General features: G+C 38.4%; 2 protein-coding genes across 10 annotated transcripts in view; both read left to right on the top strand.

Moving 5' to 3' along the window:
- The first annotated feature begins 83 nt into the window (after positions 1–83).
- On the top strand, positions 84–4,631 carry tlcd5a (TLC domain containing 5a). The gene is made up of 3 exons (XM_066685460.1): positions 84–269; positions 2,230–2,439; positions 3,709–4,631. The coding sequence occupies exons 2-3, from the start codon at positions 2,244–2,246 to the stop codon at positions 4,239–4,241; spliced, it is 729 nt and encodes a 242-aa protein (XP_066541557.1). The 5' UTR covers positions 84–269; positions 2,230–2,243; the 3' UTR covers positions 4,242–4,631.
- A 2,222-nt stretch (positions 4,632–6,853) lies between these two features.
- Positions 6,854–21,197, top strand: part of arhgef12a (Rho guanine nucleotide exchange factor (GEF) 12a) — a 50,222-nt gene continuing 35,878 nt past the window's right edge. For 7 of the 9 annotated variants that reach the window (XR_010801787.1, XR_010801791.1, XM_066662848.1 and 4 more), the window contains exons 1-2: positions 6,855–7,124; positions 7,223–8,487. Coding sequence is in view for 7 of the 9 variants with exons in the window: in XM_066662848.1 (XP_066518945.1) it covers positions 8,396–8,487 (92 nt within the window). In the remaining 2 variants the exon portion in view is untranslated. Of the gene's footprint in view, positions 7,125–7,147; positions 8,488–21,197 lie in introns of those variants that run through there. The other 2 variants (XM_066662883.1, XM_066662857.1) reach the window with 2 other exon arrangements.

Below are 21,197 nucleotides of genomic sequence, written 5' to 3' on the forward strand. Positions count from 1 at the left end.
GGGGGTCGCGGTGTTGCTGGTCTCTCTCTCTCTCTCTCTCTCTCTCTCTCTCTCTCTCTCTCTCTCTCTCTCTCTCTCTGCCCGCCTCTTCTATTCTGTGCTGCTCTGAGTGCCTCTGTGTTCTCCTCCTCCTCCTCGTCGTCGTCGTCGCTGATGTTGAGCTGTAGGAGCTGTGTGTGTGTTGTTGTGTCGGGTGTTTTAGTGTGTGGAGCTCGGCGCTGATGGCGGAGCTGCTGCAGCTCTGTGGAGAACATGCTCATTCTGCCAGGGTGGGTCTTCTCTCATAATAATAACTCCATTCATTCCGACCACCGCTATTACCAGCCCTCCGGCCCCTGCCTTTGTGTGATCTGCTTTTCTAATCGAACAGCACTGCTCTGATCTGCTCTAATACCACACCATTCACATTCATACGACTCCTTCGAACAAATCAGCTGTTCGAGACGATTGTGGATTTACTCATTCTAATCTAATGAAATACCACGTTTTTTTTAATCGAAAACTATCTCTTCTATTCAAATAATATTCCTTCTCATCGAATACCAACTCTTTTAATCAGCCTCCTCTAACTGAATACTGTCACTTTGAGTAGAATGCCATCTCTTTTAATCAAATCTATCTTTCAGTCTAATCGATTATCATCAGTTCTTTTCAAATACCAACTCTTTAAATCCAGTACTATGTGTCATTTCTTTTCAATTGATCTTCAAACTTGAATGTACGTGAATAGCATATTTTCCAATTGAATATCATAAAGTGGTCTTTCCTTAATGTTGTATTGAATTGTAATAATTTTAACTATAGGTTATAGTTCAAAGATAGAACTGAGAAGTTGCTATTATGATCTACGAATACATCTGCAGCATTTTTTAAAATCTGCTGAAAATTGTAATTTTAATTTATGATGAACCTTTATGATTTTGAAGGGTATTATTAAAAAAAAAGACCAATATTATACAGGAGAGTGAGAGAGATGTAAACTAATTTGAGACTCTGTTCTGAACAGCCTGTTGAACCGGGTTTTTGTGTTTGGTCTTGGATCCCTCTGAGCATTTTTGGGAAATTAATTCCATATTCCCTGAGGAAATATGTTGAAATCTAGAAGGAGTTTGACCATTTCCACAAATTTATTTGTACCAATACCAAGAGCCTCCTTGCTCTGTAGTTGTAAGCAAGACAGCAGCTGAGCGCCAGCCTACAGGATTTAGAATAGTTCAAGTCAGGGGTGTCAAATTCCTCTGGTTACACTCTGTCCAGAGCAAAGTGACATGTCTATAGCTATCAGATGGGTTTCTCTGAAAGGTACATACACAATAAAAAATGAACCCATATCACCTACAAAACCAAGCAGAGGGACTAAACGTTAGACGTTTGCCTGTGCAGAATTAGAAATGTTGCATTTGTCAATACATGTAACAACAATGTAGCTACTAGTGATTTATGCACTGCTGCAGATGGATTAATGCAGTTCAGCCTATTTAAATACATATTCTCCTCCTTAAATTCAAATGACTTTTATCTTAAATACGCTTGTATTTCAATATGTAATCCATCTGAAGCAGTCGGTGCACCACCTGTAGCTGTGATGTTAATTTGTAAATAGTTTTCAGAGAAATGTACAGTGAGAAATTATTAGCAAATGTTTAAAAAACATGTCCAGCTTAATGTTTAACTATAAGCAGAAGAATCACACACAAGGTCTATATAGTCTTGTTTAAACTGCCTCATTTATTAAGTACCAGTGATGACCCCAGCTATATTTTGTCAGACAACATTTTATAGTTATTGCTTACAAACAAGTAGATAAATGTTTCCAGAGTTTCCCTTCACTTGTGGGTGAGTGTTTTCTTTCATTGTTTAACAAATAAGAACTGTAAATCGGTTGCATGTTTGACATCTGTTTGAATTCACAATGGGTATCTCTCTCTGTCCTCTAAGATTCACTGCTATCTGTTAGTTTGCCACAGATACCTTTGGTCTAGTTTTGACATGGGCTAAAGGGAGCCAGGTTTAATGGTTTCTCAACAAGTGATGTGCAACACTGTTGTGTTTTTCTGTGCAAGGGAGTGGTTTCAGCAGCAAAGCAGAGAGTTGTTTTCTTTAAACAGAAGGATTTGTATTTTTACCGAAAGCTTTGAGGGTTTAAAGTGAGTGTAGTCATAAATCTTTCACTTATCACTGGAGTTAGCACTGGAGTTAACCACTATAAATTGTGTGTGACAATTTCAGCCCACAGCTTAAAGATGTCATCGTTGGTTCTTGGAGTGGGGGCTTGCTTAGCCGGGTGGATTGCTCTTTACGCTCTACTCTGCTACACAAACGGCTCTTGTGGCTATGAATGGAACTGTCGGCTGGTCACACTGTTCCATGGCATCCTGGCGGTCTGCGTAACTGCCTACATTGGCTACATCGATGGACCGTGGCCTTTCACCTACCCAGGTAAGCAAACTTATAGTGGTATATTTCAGCATTTTACACTAAACAAAGAAAAAGCCTAGACTTGATCCTGCACCAGATACAGTTTAAATTCCACCGTATGTGTGTGACATTTGATAAAGCTAGGTAAGGTCTTTCAAATGTAACTGATCTATCAGCTGAAATGTGGCTCTCATACAAAGATGACAATAGAATTGCTTAGCCTGCTGAGTTTTGAATCAATTATAATTGATGTCCTGGTATAAATTGAATATTATTTTGTGATGAATCAGCAGTGTTTTTATGGAAATGTGTGCGATTATGATGATGCATATTTTGAATTCTGCTTCTGGTCTATCTTATAGTGAGAGACAGAGCCTGATAAACACTCTCATGCATTTCTGATTTTTTTATTGAAGGGGACATAGTATTTATTCATACCTTTCAGTGCAAGCGCCCATTAATGTGGGATCCTACAAACTGTGAAATTAAAAAACCCAGTCAGTTTTTGTGATTTGAAAGTCTGAAAACGGGGATAAAAGGACTGTTCTGAATTTGCAAACAGAGTGCAGACTTTTTAGAATGGCCCCGCCTCCTTGTCTCAGTCTCTCCAATGAGCGCTGGACCTGTGTTTTGTGTGCGAGCAATAAGACAAAGTGAAACGGAGCAAAACAAAAACAACAAGCACATAAATGTAATTGTACTGAAAATAATATGGGGAAATTAGAGAAAACAGAGGGGAAAGAGAAAATGGCTGAAGTCAAGGGCTTCTTCTCCTTGCTGCTCACTCCTGGGCTCTCGCATTGAATAAAATGAGGCTCATTCTCATTTAAATGAAACAGGGTCCAGTTTCCCAAAAACATCTTAACAGGGAGAGAGAGTGTACAGTGTATTCTTTCAGAATATTCTTTGTTCTAAGATGTATTTGGGAAACCCAGTCCAGTTGTTGAAAATACAGTTAAAGACAGTGGACTTAGTATAGAAGTTTGGCACTTTCTTCCAGACTTGGGCCACTTGATATTTGTTGTCAGTTCTAGTCGTTTTAGTTGGTTATTTTTCTCCTCTTGTCTTTTATTAAATTTAGTCATGGTCTTTTCCCTCCTGATAGCAGGGTTTCCGTCTAATGTAAAAGGAGATATTTCAGGGTTAATCTTCATAAAAGAAGAATCACCAAGATATGCAAAGACACTGGACAGCTCAGCATGCTTGCTGGAGACTTTTGCACCCCATGAGAGCCACAAAAGTTGCTTGACCATTTTCCTTATTCATTTTATGTATTTATGTCATTTCCAGGTACTAAGAATACCACCCTCCAAATCACAGCTATGGTGCTCAGTCTCGGCTACTTCATCTTCGACATGGGCTGGTGTGTGTACTTCCAGACGGAGGGTCTGGTGATGCTGGCCCACCACTCCATGAGCATTCTGGGTATGCTGCTGACCCTGTGGGTGGGTGAGTCCGGTATTGAGGCATGTGCCGTCATCTTCGGCAGTGAGATCACCAACCCTCTGCTGCAGACACGTTGGTTCCTAAAGCAGTCTGGCCGCTATGATACCGTCCTGGGCGACGTGGTTGACATGCTCTTTGTGCTCTTATTTGTGATCATGCGAGTGTTTGTGGGTGGTGCTATGTTGTACTGCGAGCTGATCTCCCCCAGGCCAAAGTTCATCATTAAGTGTGGTGGCGTGGCCATGTACGTCCTGTCCTGGATATTTGTAGCCGATATTGCCCGCTTTGCCTACCATAAAAGCAACGTGAAATATCAGCGCTGGAGGAACCGGAGGGTCCAAACCACTGTCAATGGCCAAGAGATTAAGAGGGACTAAGGCCCCCAGAGCCGGCATTGTTCTTTGAATCTCAAGGCCTCTGCTCCAGTCTCTCACTGAACACAAATTCTACCAGCAAATACATCTCTGCAGCTCTTAGATGTTTACTTGTTCTCAGATATGATTCCGTCTAATCTGATTAACAGTGATTTTTTTTATAACTATGTGCGCATTTGTGCCACAAACTGGTGTTTAATGTGTGGTACATACATAGTTGTTTTATTGCTTAATTGTTATTAAGCCACACTGATAAGTTTTTGATAGATGTTTTTTAACCTGTGCAATATTACAAAGTCATCACAAAGTTTGATGCATTTTTAATTGTTCTTGAAAAGTGACTAAAACTAATTTTGGAAAATGCTAATAAAAGCATAAAAACAAAGATATGTATTTATTTTGGGGCTGGGGGCAGGGATTACATCCATTTACAAGTTACATTTTGTGGATCACTACACTACACTAAGAGAAAATGTATAGTAGCTGTACATTTTTGGTCACTAAAGGTACAGTGTACATATTTTTAAAGGTACAACACTGGTTTTAAAGTCTAGTTTTGTTCCCTAAATATACAGTAGATTCTCTTCTCTAGAAGGAGAAGTAACAAAATTTAGTTATAGAACTGGGTGAAATAATATAACATAATATGAAGTCTGGAGATTAAATGGGCCGTATGAAATCAACACAATTTTTAAAATCTACAATTACTGTGGATGTTCCCTAACTAAAGGTACAGAATGTGTAGGGTTCCACCACTAATAATATTTCTGACAGTGTTCAAGTGGCAGTAAATAATGGCATTTGCTCAATCTCATCCATTTAACTAAACAGGTCAGAGTTTTTTATTTTTCATTCTGTTCTAAATAAACAGCATCTTGCTTTATGTCATTGTAATTTGCATATCACGCTAACCAGGATGTACCACATTCCTCTACAGAGCTCAGATTTTTTTTTTTTTTTTTTTACCTGTTTCTTACTTCCATCCTGAGGCACTATTTTAATAAATTAATAAATATTTTTACTTGAATATGAGTTTGGGTAACCTGATTCTGAAGATAATAAGATATATTTATTGTGTGTCTAAGAGCTGAAATACTAGATCACATAATAAAAGCTGCGCTGTAATAAGTTGTAGTATTACGAATGACCATGAGATGGAATCCTCGTGCAGATTATCATTAACTTCATTTTTAACAGCTATCTTTCACCACAAATTTAAGAGTAATGTTTGAATGTAGATCTCCATTAACATAAATTGAGCTTCTAACAATACATACTATAGCTCTTATATTATCTTAACTTAAGTCTTCATCACTGATAATAGCTGATTTTGCATCAAGACCAAATGGCAGCACCATGATTTTTTAGGTAAATAACAGATCTAAGACACAAATAATAGCTAGGAATGTGAGGTATTTATAAATGGCATGGATCAATATTATTTCTGAACAGTACATATAAATATATGCTATATGTAAACATGTGGGTAAATTAAAGTTTGTTCCTTTTTATATGAAAATATGTGCACATCCTGAACACAGAACACACTTTAAAGTTGGATTAGGTACGTTTTGTGAATTTGGGGAATTTGTGACATCTCTGGTGTAAATATTTAACTGCGCAAAACATACTGAATATTCATTCATTCATTCATTGTCTCTATCTGGTCATCCAGTTCAGGGTTGATGTGAGTCCAGAGCCTACCTGAAATCACTTGGCACAAGGCGGGAACACACATTCTGGAGAGGGCGCCAGCCCTGCACAGGCCGACACACACTTACACATTCACTCACACACACACACACACACACCTATGGACACTTTTGAGTCACCAATCCACCATGGGACCGTGGAAGGAAACCAGAGCACCCGGTGGAAACCTACGCCTACACAGGGAGAACAGACCAAACTCCTCACAGAATACACAGAATTGTTTTGTAATGTGGGTTGTGCTGCATTTAGTTTCCCAAATATATCTTATTCACGCATTCACGTTTAATGAGGATTTAGAAGTAGATCAGTGCCCTGTGATGGAAATGTCTCCTGCTATGGACATGAAATTGTGTCAAATAAACTGAACAATTTTTTAAAGCATCAGATGAAATAAATATATGAATAAATAAATAAGAAACTGAAAAAATGAACTCAATTTCTAAACATTTGCAAAAGTGAGTGCGTTGGGCGTTAATATGTCAATTTTTCTGATGTGTTTGAGAAATTGAAATTCAAAGGGCTCAGCAGCAGCGCTCTATATTTCCTCATAAGTTAATCATGTAACTTTCATTTTGAACAAAAACACCTTACGTATTGCAGCTTTAATGCACAATAGCTACTTATATGAAGGACAAATGTTTTTATAAAATATAATGTGCAAAAAACTTAGGTAAAACATATTTATCCTCCTTTTAAAGTTTCTTTTTTATATTTCCCCAAAATATTTTAAACTTATCCAATAAACGTGCGCAGTAAAGTTTGAGGAATAAAAGCATGGTCGAGTTTGCTCCCTGTAGAAGACGAGCTTTTGAAAACCAACAGGAGTGATTTATGTAGTGGCTCCTAAAATATCCGAAATAAATATAAATACCAAAGATGAACTACTGAACTGTTCATGTTCGCGTTGTTATCGCCGGCGAGGGCGGAGTGGTGTTTGGCGGTGTTTCATGACTTTCAGTGAGTGTTAGTTTCAATGTTTCAGAGCACTGGGTGATTTATTACAGAGCAGCAGTGACTCTGAGCTGAGAGCCGGGGAGAGTGTGAGCTGGAGCTCATTCCTCCAAAGAGACAACTCTGAGTGGACTGCTGCGGGATCATGGAGAAACCCTTCACACGGATCTGGACTATCTGACTTTCAGGAGCTCATTCAAACATTGACTCAGGAGCAGAAAAGTATGTTGAAATGATTCACTACGGTACCGTCCAGTAATATAGAGCCTACGTTGGTCTGGGGCTTGCTTTATTTCTCTGTGTGCTCTGTTTTCTCTCAGGGCAAAGAGTTTTCTCAGAGTTTTGGCTTCGTTTGATGGAAAATCCGCGGTGGCATCAACAGGGACTTCACCAAAACTCCTCTCAGACTCCACTGACTGCAGGGATATCTTCTCTTATCTGGTCTCGGGCGGACCGTTGCTCGTCTTAACAGAGTTGCATCGGCTTTATCCGTTGTATTTTTGTTAGAAAAAGCTCTTCTCTCCCAAGTACGCCTCCGAATTGGGGATGCTAGTCTGTTAGCTAGCGTCCGTTAGCCGCCGTCTGTGTTTGCAGTTTGCCGTTAGGCCTCGTAACTTGCATTAGACATTTCATTTCCATAAACGAGGAAGCAATTTAAAATACAAAGCAGGTGTTAAGACTTAAGAAGTCAATGTTTTCCCACGTTAAAGTCACACGAGAGCCGTTCGAGGACCTGCAAACTACAGGCTAACTGAACACCAGTGGAAAAGTCCCCTGACATTTTATTCGATTATGAAATTATCTTGAAATTACCGCTGGAAAATTAGTCGAATAGCGTTAGTGGAACATGTTCGACAGGGCGGTGGGACATGTCATTTCGGAAAAGACTTCCAGGCGTAGGAGATAAACCTTTAAAGTTAGTGTATATTGAGACCAGCTTGTTTTAGGCTTTACTGTGCTTTAATAGAAAACCTGTCGACGCTTCGGGTGAATTAGCTCGAAAAACAGACGAATAGTCGACTACACTCTGCGTACCCGATTAACAACAACGTCATATCGTTGTTTTATTTTTCCGTTATTTTTATATCTTTTGGCCGAGAGCAAAGTTCCAAACACCAAGGCAGACATTTAGGTTCACGTTTTGGATACAGTTTTATAAGTTAATTTCAGTCTAACGCGACTGTGGGGGAAACAATCGATAATGTCACTGCTGCTGTGAGATTTTTATTTTAATTTGTTGGTCTTAATAGGTGTTCATAATAGTTCATGCAGAGACCTTTGGGACAGAGCAACTAAACTCGTGTTGTTGTGACTTTATGGTTTATTTTCTCACGTTTTGTAGTTGATCCTGTTCTGTGTTGATACTGAACGAGGACGTTACTGTAGTTAAGACAACTTTATTAGAACTGCGACTTCTGTGGATGCACTGTCTGCATCGCCTCGAGTGGAGACCAGATCAAATGGAACTGATGCTGTGGTCCTAATGCTTTCCCATGAACGTTCAGACATGCCATTTGGATGTAACTCCCATAAAAGCTGAAAACAGAAGACCAATGAGCGACACACAGCCAGCAGTGACGGACAAGTGAGTGATTTTGGCAAATTCACTACATTAATACCGACCTCATTTTAATGTAATGTGATGTTTTTTAGTATAGAGTTCACTGTTTGTGTGGTGAAATAAATTCTCGTTGGGTTTGTGAAATTATTGCACTTCTACACGTGTGGCTATGGATGTATTTTGCCTGCAGCTAATGCTGCAGGGACTGGGCAGCTTCATGTTGATTGATTTATGGACGTCAGGCAAGACATCCATAAATCTGCACATTCGTGCATAGCAGTTCCTCACTGGGCTGTGCATTCAGGGCTCTGGGGATTAACCTGACAGTCATACTTTATGGGTCATGCATGCCAACCACATTAAGGGTATTTTTGTAATATTCATAATGGCATGGGTTTCCTTCTCTGGAAAATGGTGTGCGAAGTAACTTGCACTCAACTGTTAGCATGGGGTCAAATGCCATGGTGGAGAGATTTACACTGAAAGTGCATGAATGTAGCACAGACGAGTTCTGTGAAATAAGGCTTGTCCTGTTCAACAGATTCACTGTTCCCTTCCTTCCACGTTGTGCACCATTTAAAACAGCCCAAAATACAAAGTGCTTGTTCAGACTAAGTGGAGGAATGTAAAGAAGTCTTCAAGATTGCTGGAAAATTCTTGGTTCTCTTTTGGTTTTATTCAGGCTAAGTTATAGCAATCAGTATTTTGTTAACTGCTAATGTAAGCTAATGTTTTGATTCAGAACAATACTGTGCAGTCTTGAGTAATACTTCAATTTTGGTTTAGATTGAAGGTATTGGTAGATTTTAAATCATATTTTCAAAAAAAAAAAAAAAAAAAAAAAAAATTGCAAGAACCCCACGCTGTTGCAAGCATTTATACTTCTGCATTGGTGTCTGCGTCTCTCTGCGATTATACCACCACCACACACAGGCTGAATCTCAAACATTTTCCTCTACACTATATAGTACACAATGTGGTGTATTAGTTTCATAAATCTTTAAAGTGCACTATTTGGGGAGTAGGTCATTGTTTGGGACAGAGCATTGTATACATAGCCAACCTCTTGCCATGAATTTGCTGCTGCCTACATCTGTGTGTGTGGAGGAGAGGAGTTCATGTTTCTGCACTTTGTCCAACAACTGACCAATCACAGTACTTGTGGTCTGCATTGAGGCAACACATAGTTACATTTCTAGAGAGGTGCGCATCAGGCTATGCCATATGGCGTAGAGTTGACGCAGAAGTATAAATTGGGCTTAACTCTGCATCATTGCATAAATCCCGGATGCTCGTCTAGCTATCTGAATTACCCCACTTGCAGTTTGAGGGCATGCAAGTTAACAGAGTTGAGTTCTTAAATTTGTGATATAAGAAACCCTAGATGTCTGAATTTGCCCTTTTTCATACTCTTTGTTACAATGCAGTTTCAAAACAGAAATGCTCCGCTATGGCGTTGGCTGCATGTTTCAGTTATAATTCATCCTCTAGCATATAAAAATACCCAATGGTCTTTTGTCAGGTTGATTATTGACAAACGTTGCCCTGCAAAAAAACGGTTTGACCCTAAGATGGCACAACATTAAGTTTGTAATGGTTTTAATGGTAGGGTCACTTGAAATTAGGACTGTCATTTTTACTTGTTCAAACTTTAGATTGACAAAGCATAATCGTTTACAATTTACCTTGTCACTGAATTGGCAAATTAAGGAATATGTTCTTTGGTAAGAGTTTGTAGTATTTATTTAGGACTTATTGTTCTGGTAAGACACATTTTATTGTTTATGAAGTCAATTGTCCAGTAGGTACATTTCTCAGATATTGATATAAACAAAAATAATGCCCTTAGGGTACAGAAGTTTTTCAGTCATGGCTTTGTATTGTGAAATAATGTTTTATTTTGATAAACCAATTATTCAGCTACACACTTTGCCGTTCCACCAGAACTTACAAAATGAAGGAATATGTTCTTTGGTAATGGTTGGTTTGAAATGAATTTAAATGGGTGACATCTCATGCCAGCTTGTGTTTTGTCGGTGTACCCATATGTTTACAGCAAACTGCTATAATGGGCTTAAATGTAGGAGTAGCCAAGAGAATTGACAAACTGAAAGCTTCTCAAGATCAGGTCAAGTTGATATCTTGCTCACTATGTGCTAATTAAACCTCGTGAATGAGTTGTCTGCTCAGTGACCTCAAATGTTGTCAATATTGAACATAACTAAAATTGAACACGGATACAATGCAACATCCAGTGTACAAATCATATAGCTGCATGTGAATGTGACAGTTTAAGCAGTATTGCCACTGGCTTGTGAGTGTTATTTAGAGGAAACAGGCAAAGAAATACAAGTGGAATGAACCAAATCATAGGTTAAATCTGGCTGACATCACTCACATTTCCAAGCATTGAGACAATGAAACATGAAAAAATATATAGAAGGAAAGCTATTTTGTGAATATTTTATAGCCATAGTTATGATGTACTGAGCATTACATTTTTGCTTTTGTTCATAACTGCAATTCTGCTTTAAAAAAAGGCCATTCAAGGCGTGTTAGTATAGCAGTACATCATATTGTGTTGAGTTGTTCAATACACGTCTCCAGTGCCAGCCTCCTTATTCAGTACACACAGTTAAATCCTAAATCATAATAAAATAAAAGACTGGAGCAAATGCTAGTATTAATACTGACTGTACTGTATAATATAACTTAAACAAGCAACTACACAATAAAGTCAGAACTTTTCTCTTTTGAAAATCTTCTCTATCAAGACTAGGTTTGCCTTCTCCTCTGGTTCATTAAGCTGTTTAGTGACGTTGCATTAGTAATGATGGATGATGGGTTGGCCTCATGTCTTGGACTAAGTTCCTGAGGCTGGCGGCAGTGAGTGTGTGTGTTGATGGTAGCTAACAACCAGGTATGTCTAAGCAGCTGGCTAAATTATTTAGTTATTATTTATAAACATTCAAACATTTTTCAATAATTGTCTTCAGTTTCTCCATGTTAGGGTCTATTCATACCGATTCCAGTTTTTTTTTTACAGAGGAAACAAAATGATGCAGTTTTTAACATGGTGAATCCCTCACACCAAATCAGATGTGTTTTTTGATTAAACACTCTGGAAATGCTCAGGAAGAGCATTGACCTGGTTAGGACAAGGTAATGACCTGAAGTATGATTGTATGGGCCTGGGCTCTTCATTGTTTGCCTTTAAGTAATTTAACAAATGTGACAGGTATAGACATGTCTGATACAAAGCCTAAGTTAGTACAATTGAATCTTTATTCAACAGAACTGTTGCAGCAGAACAGTTTTAGCATTGGCACAGTGCCCCAGTTATGAGTCAAAGTGTGTGATCTGTTGAAATTCTATTTTGTCTAGAATTTCTATATTGTCAGCACATCACCCACTGGAAGAAAAAAATATTGATTAGAAGAGAATATGTGTGAGGCTTGTTTTCGGTTGAAGATTTGTTCTGCTTTGTTTGTATGACAAGTGGAGAAAAGGCTTATTCAAACCAATAGTTTTTTTATATTGTACTTGTTTTTTATGTGCTAAGGAATCAAGTCTTTTACACCATTCAATAAAAATAAACCATTTTAACCATAAAACAAAAATCATAAAAACTAAAGTGCATGCATGCAGATTGTAGACTGGCTCTGTAGAAGAGTTTTTTGAGCGCTTTGCTGGCTAGAAGACTGACAGATGCTCTCACTGGAGTGTAAATGAAGTGCTAGGGTGGACTGGCCTCACACCCTGCTGCTGCTTTGGCATTCATAGGCAAGCCCACCATCTCTCTCTCTCTCTCTCTCTCTTTCTCTTTCTCATTTTGTTTGTGTCTTGGTTCATTCTCTCTGAATCACAAGAGTACTATTCCAGCCCTCAAACCTCATCCACCTTCTTGTGAACCACACCTCTAGGTTGAGTGAAAAGGCCCTTATGAAAGCCTCTACACACACCTAGTAACCAGACATTGACACTTGTAAATATGAGTGTGTAAGCCTAGCAGTATGTGAGTCATCTGCCTTGTCAAAGTGTCCATTGTAAGTTTTGGTGTTGCCCTAGCCTGTAGAGGCAGAGGCATCCTCTGCTGCTGCCTGGCTTTTATGCTGAAAATAGTCTAAAGCAAGGTTATAGCAAATTTTAGTTAATGAAATAATAGCTACAATCAAGGTATTATCTTAAAATGTAAACTCTCATTTGTTAATAGATGTGTCTAGACATTTCTGCATTTTATAATATAAATACTTAGATATTTATTCTTAATTAGTTTTACTTCTAATCTTATTTTATTCAATTTTATATTGTCTTTTTTTTATTTAAGTTATTCTCCAAGCCTGATGGTATTTGTTTCTTATAATGTCACATGGTTTAGATGATAGTAAAGCTGAGTCTGAGTCTATCTAAGAGGTGCACCATCCATGAATCCAGGGTGCATTTATATTAGTGCTGGGATGATTGATTTAACCATAAATTAAAATTGTCCATTTGTTGGCCCAAATACACCATCAGACAATATTTCACATAAACGGTGAACCAGTTATTGCTGTGTGTAATGAAAAGAAACCTGTATCTCAGGTTTTTGCAATTTGTTCTGAACCGTGTGTCAGCTGCCAGTTAATATAAGTAAATATCAATATTTCTCCAGCTCTCACTGTGGCATCTGGCTTTCTCAGACACATTGTATCTCAAGAGTTTTCACTTCCTGTGTGCACAAACATGTTGATAGAGATCCAGTCCAGTTTAGCTGTTTGTATCTCATGATGACAGGGATGTGTGATTCCTCATAGCCCAAATTCATTGCTTTTCCTCTTTATCTAATATGCACAATCACAACAAGAATTTAGAGGAGAGACATTAAGTACATATTGCTCTAAGTTTTTGAAATGTCTTTGGAGGTTTATGTAGTACTAAAAGCTGAAGCTGCCACAATATTTGTCAACACCTAATTTTTTTATTTTCCATTCAACCAGTAATGGTGCAGCTGTTATGTTCTGCCCCCCCAGTAACTGTTCTACAAATTAAGGTAGAATTTAAAATCAACAAGGGACTAACAGTCGCCTAAGCCAGTTTTTCTCAACCATGATTTTGGAGTGGTAGTGCAAATATGCAGGGCAGTGTGCCTCAGGGTTGAGAAACACTGCATTAGTTCTACCTTTTGAAGATTTGCCAGTTCTGTCCCTGGTGATGCTTCAAGCATCCAAGGCTGGAGATCCAAAACGGCACATTTGTCCTCACTTACTAAGTGGATAGGATGGCCTTCTTGCTCTCTTTTTCACTGTTGGTTGACATGACCTGGACAGTTAGTGTTCCTCTCCAAGAGTGCAGAGTTTTCCAGTGGCATTGTGTTAGCAGCACTTCAAAAAAAGAAGAGGTATTTGGTTTCACATGTCTCAGAGTTGGCATATAATTTCTCTTACCCTCCCAATTTGGTGGCATATTGTATGATCTGCTGAATCCTAGCTAATGGGTGGCATTGGCAATGACTGAATTGGGAGAGAATTTCACAAAACTCACAAAACTGGTCTATCTCTAGTCCAAATATGTATATTTGTTCCCTTGGTCCAAACCACAGTAGAATGAGATCACTTGATGGTTGTTGGATTTGCACATTATAACTCATTGTGTACATTGTGTCATCAAACAACCTTCAACTGCTGCCACTCCAACAGGGCTGTGCATGTTTTTATGAGTATGTATTCTGTAGAACCTATATGATACCACATTCAGACCCCAAAAGGGCCCTTGAAATATACTTTGCTGAAAATTTAAACACATCAAGGAACTTAACAATAAAGTCAATCTCATTGAAATTCCTATGCCTTGTTAAATTATGCTGAGTTAAAGGGGCAATTATAAGCCACTTGAACTAAGTAGCTAATACAGTTACAGGTCTAAGACGATTACAGGATGAAAGCATGACTAGCCTCGCTCTGTGTTTTCTTGTCTTAAAAGTAAAGTAGGATACTTAAACACCCTGGCACTTGTTGCCTAAAGGACTTCAAAATTCTTGCTGCTCCTCATTTGGATTACAACAGTTATATCACATCATAATGTTCCCATGTTATGTTCTGAAATTAGTAATAATGATTAGATTTTTTGGACTCAGAGTTGAAAGTTCTACTGATAGTGGGAGGTGGAGAAAAAGGGAGGCAGGTATAGGCAGAGTCACTATATTTTGATCAAAAATGAGATAAAAATTGGTTTCAGATGCCTTTGCTACACACTACCATTAGGGCTGGGCAGAATGGGGAAAAATATGTATCATAGTTTCATGGTAAGTCAGAGTATATAAAAATAATATTATTTGATCGTTTGTCTTTGGCAGAACTGGGATTCAGGTTTCCTGCAGAAAATCAGTTTGTCAAGGTGGTACCTTTTTTGACCGTGGGGGTGTTTCTGGTGGTTGTGATTCACTGGTTCTTGTTTGTGACTGGGGGATGGTGGACAACAGGGCAACAACCTTGTAACTGCGCCCACATGCACTCCCTTTGCTCCAGAAATGGACCGAGTCATCATTTGATGTAGGGCTGGGCAATATAATAATGTTCAGGATAATACTGGTATTTTATTTATTTAGTTATTTTTTTTATAAGACTTTTGCCATATAGTGATACTGTGGTGTAAACACATGCATGTGACTTCTGCTAAAGCTAAGGTTGAGGGATATCGATACATTCAATAGTATTTTTTTTTATTTATTTATTTTTCTTACATGATTTTGAAAATGAGCATATTTGTTATATCGAATACGCCAAGGATACACAGGTTTCCATCTGAGTACATTTAAAACAGCGCAGAAATGTCCCATTCAGCTCTGTTTTTCTCTCTCTTGTGTGCATTCATATGCAAGTGCACATGCAAACAGACACACACACACCACGCTGTCCTGCCATTGTTTATGTATGCTGCTGGAGCAGTTCTCAGCACTTTTATCGCGTGCACTCAGGTCTACCTCTCTGATAACTGTAAGTCAACAAAGGACAAAACTGAAACCAGTTTTAATTCCAAAAATGAGCTAAGACCATGACTTGTTCTGCCTCAGCTGGAGGGAGGGGCAGATACTCCATGGCTTCCAAACAGAGTATGCACTTTTTATTGGTCGTCCCTTTTATTCAGCAGCCAGACTTAGCTGTCCATCATTTAGTGCTGCAGCCAATGGAGTCACAGTCCTGCCTACAAGGGTTTATTGGTTTTGTGCCAACGCTGAGAGAAACAGGTCAGTGCTTAAAAAAGAAATAATAAATAAAAACCTTGTTTTAGCACAGTGTGTCAAAAAAACTACATTTAACATTTCCCTCAACACATCTGTGATGGAAATAAAACTGACTTTTAGAATCAAAGTAATTCTTTATACATAAAAATCACATTAGATAATAAGATTAAAAATAATTTATTTGTAAGAACTATTTGTGAAGACACAATTTGTTTAGTTTGTTATTAAAAAAATTAGCAGCATCTTGGATGCAAGCAGTTTGTTTCTTAATGCTTGTTTACTTGAAGTGTGCACTGTGTAACAGTAATATCTAGGAAAATCTAAGTATCAGTTTGGGAGAGTATCGGGAGATACCCAATATTTAAAGACACTCGTATCGGGATTGGGGCAAAAAAAATTTGATAATGCAGCATGTTATTTTTGGTGTTAAAAATAAATACTAATACTGTGACATTATATTTTTTGGTTTTCATAATATCGTATTGTATATCGCCAGTTTTTTAGGCATATCCAGATATGATTTTTTTTTGTCATATCGCCCAGCCCTAGTTTGGTGTTACAAACATCCACTGATATTTCATGAATTATGTACTCTGTGTGGTATTTGGATGCTTTGAGGAACTTACATGATGGGTTGAGTGCACAGTCGACTCATTGAGTGAATCGGTTCACGAATCCAGTACAAATTCAAATCAATGACTCAAAACATTATTTACAAGCATGGGCTGCACATGCTCTGACCTCATGTACACACAGCCGGGAAATTCAGATGACACACAGCTTGCATTAAACACTGGATTATACTTCAGAACGCGTGTTAGTGACTGAAAAATGAGGAATAACACATTAAGCAAGTCACAGAAAGTACTTTGGAACTTTGAAGGATCTCTTATTATTGAGTGTTTTCTACAATGAATTGATTAATCATTGGACGATGTTGTCAATGCGACCATCCTAACTGTAAAGCACTGCGGGAAACCCTGCTATTATATAGGTTTGCCTCTTATTTTGTCAAGAGTATGTAGAACATGAAACATTTGAATTTCATCGTATGCATATAATGAATGTTTTGTGTATTGTAGGATTTGGTTGGCCGCACACAATAACACTATATGAGGGAATAAATCAGGCTAGGGTTTCATTGCAGTAGCTACTGAAAGATCTGCAGCGGCCTGGTGGAAAATTCACAAGTGTATCAGTGTTGTTTTCAACTTCAGTTTTAAACATCCTTCCAATAAAGCCTCTCTGATGATAAAAGCGATGAAAAGACATTTGAATGAAACTTTCTCTCAAGTTTGAACTCTTCTCTTTATTTAGCTTTCAAAAAACTAAAGCAGACAGTATAGCGTGAAGAAATGTACATCCCTGAGCCTTGGGAAGAGTGGTGATTGGGCTTATTGGAGCAGAAAGGGAAAATCTCCTCAGGCTCTCACTGTGGCCTCACACTCTCCTCACCCCAAACCCACTCTGTGATGTCACTAGGAGGGAGGATCTGCTCAGGCCAGTGGCCTCACTCTTCTTTCCTTATCTGACATAACCTTAACTGACACATCCCCATTCAATGACCTTTTCTTCTCGTCGCTGTTCCTCTCTCCTTCACCATCACTGCTTCTACAAATGCTCTTGCCGTCCGTGGCTTGCCTAACCACACATACACGCTCATTCTGTTCTCCCTGCATGTTGTTGTTACTCAGTCATCACTGTTTAATGTGTTTTAACAGCTGATGCTGGGAGCAAATGTAGACTCCTGGTGGTGCCAGTTGCTGCCTTTAGGACCATAAAAGCTATTCAAGGCTCTTCTCACTGCAGTTGACCAAACATCATTACTCATCACAATAAATTACTTGCTCTTTCTACCCTTTTTTTCCATTCTCATAGAAATAAGTTTGTTTTATTTGTTAATGTACACATTACCAGGCTGAAGTGTCTGAAATCTGATTTTTATTTATTTATTTATTTGTGCCTTGATGTGACAAATTAATTTTTTTCAGGGCTCTCTGGACAGGTAAAATTTTACTTTTTGTTTTTTCTCTCCCCCAGATCATATTTGAATCAGTTTCATATATGTGGACTTAGATCAGAACAGGCATGGTACATGAAGATGAATGGTCAGTTCTGATTTCATTCATCTTTTTCCCTGTACTCATGTACTTAGTGTTGTCTTCATATGTGACAACATTCAGTGGAAGGCATGGGGAATGACTTAATATTTAGGGAAATTGATCAGTTCAGGACAAGCTGGAAGCAACCTCCTGGAATTGAGCAGTGTTTGAAAAAAGTTTTGGAGGAATGGAAGATCGTTGGCACAAATCAAAACAAATCAGTTGTCTCAGGAATATGATGTATTTTGTTGGCATGGTATGCAACATGTATAACCGTATAAAGCTGTACTGTTTCAAGGATAGATTAGTTTGCTATTGCAGAGAGATACTTTACACATTAATTTATGAATGTAGACCATCAAGACAAGTAAATCCAATTTGAGCAAATTATTTCAGAATTTATTAATGAGACTTCTAATGACAATGTTGCCAAAAAGAGAAAACATTTCAGATAAATTCAGCAATTGTGTTTACCATTCTTATACTGTGTGAAGGAAGACAAATCATAGCCATTTTCTAATGATGCAGCCCTGCATGGGAAATGTTTTATTGTAAGCCTCTCTTTGACAGTAGACTTGAACTGCTATTAGGTAAAATATTCAGCTGAAATCTTTGAACAATAGTTTTCATATGTTATTGAAGTAGTCTATGACTGAATAATCAGTCAGTGCTGCTGATTAAAAACATTAAGTGGAACAATCTATAATCTAACTATTTAAAATATTAATCTGTCTTTGGAATCTGTTTTTAATAAGCTATATTTGCAGTGCCTTTGGGATGCATTATCTCTGGTGTAATAACTTCCAGTTATGCGATCCAGTGATCCAAGATGGAATCTATTCAAGATTTTTATGCATGGTCCCTTGTCTTCTTTTTAGAGTAATTCAGTATTGTACAATATTGCACATCTCGTATCTTCACAGCATAGACAAAGCCTTTAGATGACCCCAAAGATAAAAGTCTAAGGGGGTCAGATCGGGAGACATTGGAGGCCATTCAACTGGCCCACGACGACCAATCCACTTTCCAGGAAACAGTTCATCTAGGAATGCTCGGACCTGACACCCATAATGTGGTGGTGCACCATCTTGCTGGAAAAACTCAGGGAACGTGCCAGCTTCAGTTCATAAAAAGGAAAACACATCATCATATAGCAATTTCACATATCCAGTGGCCTTGAGGTTTCCATTGATGAAGAATGGCCCCACTATCTTTGTACCCCATATACCACACCATACCATCAAGAGCAGCACCTGAAACTACGGATACTGGAAGCCTGTGCTAGCATTTGTCCTGCGGTGTTGCTATCAGTGTGTGAAGAGGTGGGAGAAGAGGGTTGCATTGACAATCCAACACAATGGGCAGCACTCTGAACACATTTTATAAGTGGTCAGAAACTGTAAATAACTCATGAAAGAACAAAGTTACGCAATAACCTATATATATAGAAGCCATAAACCTGCTGCAATGGAGCATATGTATTTGTATTGAAAACACTGAGAACAGAAAGTAATTTTAATAAAAAAAATATTGAATTAGGAAATATGAGAGCTGTTATGCAAATACTTCAACTGAGAACCCAGAAATGAGCAAGCCTTCTGAAAAGGATGCCCTTCATTTTAACAGTAGATTTTCTTTCAAAACTGTATAATCTAGTTAAATCCAGATATAAAGTGACATCTGCTTCCAGTTCTAATATGAAATTCTGAATAAATTGTGAAACATCCATATTTCCGATGTAACAGGAAAATTTAACTCTCTAAACAGTTTTCAAAGGAATTAGGTGTAGCTAAGCCATAATCAGCTTAAAATGCTAATCTTTCTGTGACAGTTAGTTAAAGCATAGTGGATATTTTGTCTCTGGAAATTATAAGAATTTTTTTGTTAAGAGTATCTGAGGGTTGGATGAGAATGGTGAGACTGAATGTATGACGGAAAACATGAGTGATGATGATAACCACCAGATTTAAAAAATTATATATACCTGAACAGATAAGTGAACTAACAAGCCTGCTCATTTATTTTTTTTTATTTTCAAATTTTCTGTTGCCTCTTTTTAGTCTTGATTGAGAGCTTTTTTTTCTCTATCAATTGTCAGCTATAAGTAATCTATTATTCCAAACGTACCAGCACTTAACATTTATGCTGGAAACTCCTTAGTTCCCAGATGCTTCTTAATGCAGTTTTTTCTCTTTACTGTGAGCAGTGGTTAAAAAAAGTGTATTGGCTCAGCAGCTGTGCACTGACAGATTTGCAAATGTTGGTGAAAGGAAACAATCTGGACTAAGTGGCTGGTTTTCTCTTCCCTGTCAGAGGGTGGCGCACTGAATGTTACAGCTACATCTGTTTTAGGGCCTGTCCATCTTGGTCTACAATGAGACCAGATGAGGTCTCTATTGGTTAGCCATTGATTCATCAGAGGTCTCACAAGGCCACTGTACTTTGCATGTAAACATCTGCTGTGTTGTTCGCACTGACTCTCACAAGTAGTTTCTTTTGATGTGACAAATGTATAGCAACTCATAAATGGAAGCAGTGAGGTTGGCGGAAGTTGAAGTGTGGTGGCAGATCTCTCTCTCTCTCTCTCTCTCTGTGGTCAATAGCCCCGCAGGAATGTTTGTTTGAAAAATCCGTGTGTTGCCTACATATGTACCCACAAACACTTTATGGACAAAAGTATAAGGAATCATCAATGTTCATTTACATGAGCTTTTAGGACATCCCATTCTAAATCCATAGGCATTAATATGGAGTTGGACCCAGCTTTGCAGCTATAACTGCTTCCAGTCTTCATGAAAGACTACAGTTTGCAATGTCTGTATTAGAATTCTTGACCATTCATCCAGAAGAGAATTTGTGAGCTCAGATACTGATTTTGGACAAGAGGGCCTGGCTCTCATTCTATGTTTTAGTTCATCCCAGAGGTGATTGATGGGGTTGAGGCTCAGGGCTGTGTGCAGGACAGTCAAGCTCTTCTGCACTTAACTAACCCAACCATGCCTTTATCATCTTTATGGTGTACTGGGGCATAGTCATGCTGGAACAGAACACGGCCTTCTCCAAACTGTTCCCACAAAGTTGGAAGCATATAATTGCCCATAATGTCTAGGTATGCTGAAGCATTTAGATTATCCTTCACTGGAGCTAAGGGGTCTAGGTAATTCCATATAAAACATCCCCCTAGCATTATCTATCCTCCAAAGAGTTGGAACAGTGAAGTCTGGCAGGTAATGGTTTTCCATTTGCCAAACCTGTACTTGTCCATCTGACTGCCAGAGCAGTGTGATTCATCACTCCACAGAACATTTCCATTGCTCCAGAGACAAGTGGCAGCGTGGCAGCTACACCCGACGCTTGGCATTGTGGTTTGCTGGTGTATGGCTTGCATGCAACGGCACAGCCATGGAAACGCA

This window comes from Hoplias malabaricus, chromosome 1, assembly GCF_029633855.1.
Source record: "Hoplias malabaricus isolate fHopMal1 chromosome 1, fHopMal1.hap1, whole genome shotgun sequence".
Taxonomy (NCBI): domain Eukaryota; kingdom Metazoa; phylum Chordata; class Actinopteri; order Characiformes; family Erythrinidae; genus Hoplias; species Hoplias malabaricus.

Bases quoted from the DNA above. Each gene is read 5' to 3' on its own strand.
- tlcd5a (XM_066685460.1), top strand. From the start codon at position 2,244: ATGTCATCGTTGGTTCTTGGAGTGGGGGCTTGCTTAGCCGGGTGGATT. The intron at 2,440-3,708 runs GTAAGCAAACTT...TGTCATTTCCAG, and splicing joins GTGGCCTTTCACCTACCCAG to GTACTAAGAATACCACCCTC.